This window comes from Rhinopithecus bieti, unplaced genomic scaffold (assembly GCF_001698545.2).
Source record: "Rhinopithecus bieti isolate Rb0 unplaced genomic scaffold, ASM169854v2 scaffold_33444, whole genome shotgun sequence".
NCBI lineage: Eukaryota > Metazoa > Chordata > Mammalia > Primates > Cercopithecidae > Rhinopithecus > Rhinopithecus bieti.
The window spans coordinates 672464-678393 of record NW_016814544.1 but is presented as its reverse complement, the minus strand read 5'-3'; the positions used below and the strand labels follow the sequence as shown (position 1 = coordinate 678393).

Sequence of the window (5930 nt, the reverse complement as noted above, 5' to 3'; positions counted from 1 at the left end):
GGGGGTGGGGGAGGGTGGGAGGCATTCTCTTTACCTTCTCCTGTCCACCACCAGTAGGACCTGTTCATTGGTCTTCCTTGGGGCTGTTTTTTGTAGCCAATGATTATAGCCTTGAGGGGTATCTTAGAAATTGTTCTCACTAGCCCTGAGATTAATAAGCTTCTGGAAGGTCTGAATTAGGAGATGGGCTTCTGTCCTGGTAAGCTAGGCACTGAATTGCAGAGGGGAAGGAGATACCATCCTTGCCCTTAGGGAGCACTCGTCTCGCCTGATGCTATTTAGTCCTCCACTTTTTCTCCAACTTAAGTGATCTAAATAATTTATTTGGGAAAATGTATGGGTTCTATGGGAAATAGCCGAAGGCATTTGGGTTCTTATGTAGGTGAAGAAGGGCAAAGACCCCAATGCCCCCAAGAGGCCCATGTCTGCATACATGCTATGGCTCAATGCCAGCCGAGAGAAGATCAAGTCAGACCATCCTGGCATCAGCATCACAGATCTTTCCAAGAAGGCAGGCGAGATCTGGAAGGGAATGTCCAAAGAGAAGAAAGAGGTGAGTAGCAGCAGAGGAGGGGTGATGCCTCTCATGGGCTGGCGAGAGGTGCTCTCTTGGCATGGTGAGTGTGTGAGACTGATAGGGGAGCAGTATGAGCCATTGGTGGGACTTTCTGTATTGATTTTGCTTGCATCAGGGGAGAGGGGAGATGGGAGAGGTCTTATTCTTCACTGTTTTTTTCTGTTTGTGTGAGACAGGAGTGGGATCGCAAGGCTGAGGATGCCAGGAGGGAATATGAAAAAGCCATGAAAGAATATGAAGGGGGCCGAGGCGAGTCTTCTAAGAGGTGAGTGTCAGGAACGTGGCCCAGTCACTGATTTTTGTGGCAGGTTTTTTTTTGTTTGTTTTTTGTTTTTTATACAGGCCGAAGTTGAGCATTGGAAAGTTAAAGACAGCAGATACGCTTCTGACTGCAGTAGGGTAGTGCTTCTCAAACCTGGGTAGGCCATTGCCCAAGTGTGGGTGATACGATAGGGCATTCAAGTCACTGGGGAAATATGGCCCATTTTCGTGGACTATTTGAAGGTATGGGGGAACGAAAAAACTATTATGGAGTGCAGTGCACAATTCACATGAACTCTAAAAGATACAGCAAGAAATGTCAAGTAGGTTTTGCATATGGGGCTGCTTTAGCCTATGCCCTCTGATTCTTCTGGTGTACTCATGATACTCTCCCTTGGTGCCTTTCAGGCTGACATGGCTATTTACGTTCAGAGTGAAATGGGCTGTGTGGCTGGGATTGAGAAAGGCCTTGTTAAAGGTGGGAGAGGTTTGGTCATGGTGATAGGGGACCTGAAGGCCTAGCTCCTCTTCCCTCTTGCCAATACAGGGATAAGTCAAAGAAGAAGAAGAAAGTAAAGGTAAAGATGGAAAAGAAATCCACGCCCTCCAGGGGCTCATCATCCAAGTCATCCTCAAGGCAGCTAAGTGAGAGCTTCAAGAGCAAAGAGTTTGTGTCTAGTGATGAGAGCTCTTCGGGAGAGAACAAGAGCAAAAAGAAGAGGAGGAGGAGCGAGGTGCGGCAGGAGTGTGGGGGCTGTGGGCTGGGCAGGGTGAGGGGCATGTGTGTCTGTGTGGGGTTGGTCTGTAAGAGTAATGAGTTGGAGTGGATGGTGGAATTCTGAGGTTCTGAAGGTGGGTGCTGTAGTTGGGGGGCGGTAGGAAATTGCGGGCCCTTCACTGAAGACTGGGTGGGGCACCCAGGACTCCACCTTTTCCCTTAAGACACCTTTGGTTTTCAGGACTCTGAAGAAGAAGAACTAGCCAGTACTCCCCCCAGCTCAGAGGACTCAGTGTCAGCATCCGATGAGTAGAAACGGAGGAAGGTTCTCTTTGCGCTTGCCTTCTCACACCCCCAGACTCCCCACATTTTGGTACCAGTTTCTCCTCATGAAATGTAGTCCCTGGATTCTGTGTCATCTGAACATGCTCTCCTGCTGGTGTGTATGTCACTAGGGCCATGGGGAGACTTCTTAACTCTGCTGCTTCCCAAGGATGGCTGTTAATAATTTGGGGAGAGATAGGGTGGGAGGCAGGGCAATGCAGGATTAGAATCCTCATCTTACTTTCCCGACCTTAATTAAGGATGTAGCTGCTGCTGGTCCTGTTCAAGTTGCTGGAGCAGGGGTCATGTGAGGCCAGGCCTGTAGCTCCTACCTGGGGCCTATTTCTACTTTTATTTTGTATTTCTGGTCTGTGAAAATGATTTAATAAAGGGAACTGACTTTGGAAACCATGTCTTTATGCTTTCTTTGTAGCCCTGGTTTGTTGCTCCTACTTTTATTGGTGGTGTTTACTGCCCTGGTCAGACTGGGCAGAGCCTGGCCAGCCGGGAAGCAAGTCTCGAGGCACATCCTGTTCTGTTCCCGGCTGGAGAAGCATTGGTTTTCACCGGCCTCTGCCCGGATGGGCCACCTGAGAATCTAGAAATGAGAGCTGATCTGATTAGGAAGTCTCTCCCGGTTACACTCCATTAGCCAACCAAGCTAGGGGGAGGCAGCTCTTGGCTACATCCTTACCTATGAGTCAAGGGTCTTCCAAGGCTTTAGATAATGAAATCAGGATTGACTGTCCTTCCCGCAGCCGGGGGAGTGGAAACGTGAGCCTGGAGAGTCGGGGAGGATGAGCGTGTGTGTAGGGTGGTGGTTGCAGCCTGTTGGGGGGGGTGCAAGAAAAGTACGGAGTATATGTGAAGCTTTTGTTCTTACGGGAAGAAGGAGGGGGATGCAAACTTCAGTGTAGGGAGGAACCCATGTCTGAGAAGGGGCCTGAAAGGAGATAAAGGTCACTACCAAGGAAAGCAGAGCTGCCAGACTTCCTCACCGTGGCTCTAAATCTGAATTGACACAGGAGGGGTGGCCACGTTGCGCGCGTTCTCAGCACTCAGGTGGCTGTACCAGGAAGCCGCTCCAGTCCGCCGGCGGCTACCTTCTTGCCGGCGTAGCTCGATGGTACTGCACTCCATGCAGGCGGCGGGGCCCAGGAGGGGCCGCCAAGGCAGTCTCTCTAGGCAGTCGTCTCGGTGTCCATTTTACCCGAGCGCCCCCGGCTGAATTGCGTCAGTTTCGCCCCGGTGTGAGCCTGGGGCGGGCCCCTCATCTGCAAGCCTCATGAATAATTGAGTACTGGGCCGCGCCTGTTTGCGGACGGTGGGACGAATTCTGCACGGGCTTCCAACTCCCGGGTTCCACCGGCTCATGCATATTCATGAAGCGCCCTGGGGGCGTGGGCCTGGGCGGAGCTAGGGGCGGGGCCCCGCCGGGGCTCACAGTGGCTTCGTCCCGCGGTGACGGCGGCGGCAGCGGTAGCGGCGGCGGTGGCGGCGGGGACTGGCGTCGGGGCGCCCCGAGCCGGAGCGCCCGGATCCGGGCGGAAGCGGTGAAGTGCCGCCGGGGGCGGCGCGGGCCGAAGGAGGGGGCGGGTCCGGGGAGGGCGGGGAGGGGCATGGAAGGATGGGCGCTTTCCAGCCGATACCTCGGGGTTTGGAAGGTGGTGGTGGTGAGGGGGGTCCCACCAGGAAAGTTTGGCCCAGGGGCCGGGGCCTGGGGACGCTGGAAGGCCCGGGGGAAACTGGGCGGTGTGCCGGGGCGAAAGGGCGCATGGTGGAGCTCGTGCTGGCGGAAGCCAGAGAAAGGGGGGGAGGAGGGCGAGGGTTGGGGCCGGGGGCCGGGGCGGGCAGAGCCGCTGGAGGGACCCTGCACTCCCCTATCCTCCCTGGGCCGCGCTAAGCCCCTCCCCCTGGCCCGGCTCCTTCGGCACGCCCCCAGCCACCCCAGTCCGCCCCCACCTGATCGACGTCTGCAGCCCACCGTCTGTTCGCCGGCTGCTTCACAGCCCGCTCACAGGTCCTCCACTTCTGCCGCCACCGCCGTCCCCTCCTCCTCCTCCATCCTCTTCTCCTCCTCCTCTTCGGCTGCCGCCGTCCCTTCTGTGTCCAGAGCTCCCCACTGGGCCCCTCCAGACAGCCCATTGCCCGGGGCTGTTCCATCTTCCCGTTGGCCCTCCCTCTTTCCACCAGTTTACGTGCTGTCCCTGCCGACCTCTCTAGCCTCCCATCCGGCTGGAGATCCTGCGGTCCATAGGGGCGACCCCGCCTGCGCCGAGTCCCCTCCGGGGCTGGAGCTGCTCAGCCCTCCGGGAGGCCTTATCTACCAGGGGTCAGCTCGTCTCTACCCCGCTACCCGCTACCTCCTGGTCTCTTGGGGGTGGGGAGTGCCCAGATCCGCTGCGATTTTGCAGCTTCTGGCCACAACCTTGGTGGCCTTGGTCACCTGGGGCTCCTGGCTGGGGTCTCTGATTGCTGTGGCCATCTCCGCACCTGGGGACCCTGAGCCCGCCTTCATTGCTGCAGCCCCTCATACCGCAGAGGGGCCCATCAGAACCCCAGGTGAAAGGATTTTTTTGATTCTGAGCGAATTCATTTCCATGTCCAACCACCCACACTATGTCCCTAGTAATAATGTTCAAGGACAAGGAAACAATCTTGTGTTTTAATTTTATTTTTTCTATCATGTGCCCTTCCCCCCACCACACTTGGCCTGGCTCTGCACAGTTATTCACCCACCCACAGTGGGCAGTCTTCCGTGGTGGTTGACTGACCAGTGGGTTGACAGTACTGGGTTTCTCTACTGTCTTCATACCCTTTCCCATCTTTGAAACCCCTGGGGCAGGGTTAGCGTTAGGGGAGAGGAGTTGGATTTTGCAGAGGTTGAGCACTGGGATTTGGTGCTGTCTTCCCAGACCAGCTGGAGTGGGTGATTTTAAGTGAGGCAATGCCCCTTGCAGGTTGGAGAGGGTTGGGTTGTCCTCAGGGCTCTGCATACCGGGTGAGGGAAACTTTCCCCTTGCATGAGAGGTGCCGGGCCTTATTCCCCAGGGTCTCCATGTTTTTGTGGGTGGGAGAGTGCTTCAGGAGCCAGGATGGGAACTGAGGAGGTGGTGGAGTATCTGAAGAACAGGTGACAGGACTAGGGCCTGGGAGAGTGAAGGAATGGTCTGGGAATGCTGGTAGCCTGGGGTCACGGAAGAGGAGGAGGTGGTTATCAGGATGTTAGCTCATTGGTGACACTGAATGGAATCACAGTAATAATAGGCAACATTTATTGAATCCTTATTATGTACTAGTCATTGTGCTAAGCAGTTTTCATGTACTGTATCACGTAAGCCCCCTCAGAGTCTCAATAATCCCATTTTTCAGTTAGAGACACTGAGGCTTAGAGAAGTCACACGGCTGGAAAGTGGTAACCCACCCAGCCTTGAATCTTGGTATATCAGACCCTGAAGCTCCTGTGGCAGGCTTCTACCACAGGGCTGTGCCACTTGGTTTAATTTCATCTGTTCTCCTTAGAACTCCTTAAAGCCAACCCTAGGCTGGTGAGTGAAGCCCACATAGCCCCTTTTCATAGGCTGTGGCGGTTCCACCCTGACTCTCTTGGAAGGTGGAGCCCCAGGGAATTTTCCCCCAAGTCACTCCACCCCCCGGATATTCTCAAGCCCTGTCCCGTTCTCCCAGCCCAGGCCTGGGCCGGCTCCTCCTTCCTCTTGGCTAGGCTCTGGAAATCCAGTGGGAGGCCATTGCTATGGCAACAGGACTAGGCCCTGGCTTTACCTCATCAAATTCCAAGCTGAAGCCAAGCGATTGAGAAATTAAAGAAAAAAATATATTCCAGATGTTTACTTTTATTCCTTATTTTCCGTGTTTGGATGAGACAGCTCTGAGGGAGGGGAGAGTGGGGCAGGGATGTGGAGGGAGAACAGGGAGAGGGGGGAGAAGGAACCACTCCCAGCTGCGGGAGGGAGGGAGGGAGGGAAGGAGGGTGAGCGGGAAGGGGGAGGCAGGCAATGAGGCGGAGCCCAGGTTGGGGAGGAGCGGGTT

At 55.2% G+C, this 5930-nt stretch overlaps 1 protein-coding gene across 4 annotated transcripts in view; it reads left to right on the top strand.

Moving 5' to 3' along the window:
* SSRP1 (structure specific recognition protein 1) overlaps positions 1–2288 on the top strand; it is a 12526-nt gene extending 10238 nt beyond the window's left edge. For all 4 annotated transcript variants that reach the window (XM_017851350.1, XM_017851349.1, XM_017851348.1 and 1 more), the window contains 4 exons: positions 383–553; positions 754–842; positions 1386–1572; positions 1798–2288. In XM_017851350.1, coding sequence (XP_017706839.1) covers positions 383–553; positions 754–842; positions 1386–1572; positions 1798–1869 — 519 coding nt within the window. In that variant the 3' untranslated portion in view covers positions 1870–2288. The remainder of the gene's footprint in view (positions 1–382; positions 554–753; positions 843–1385; positions 1573–1797) is intronic.
* Positions 2289–5930: the final 3642 nt, after the last annotated feature.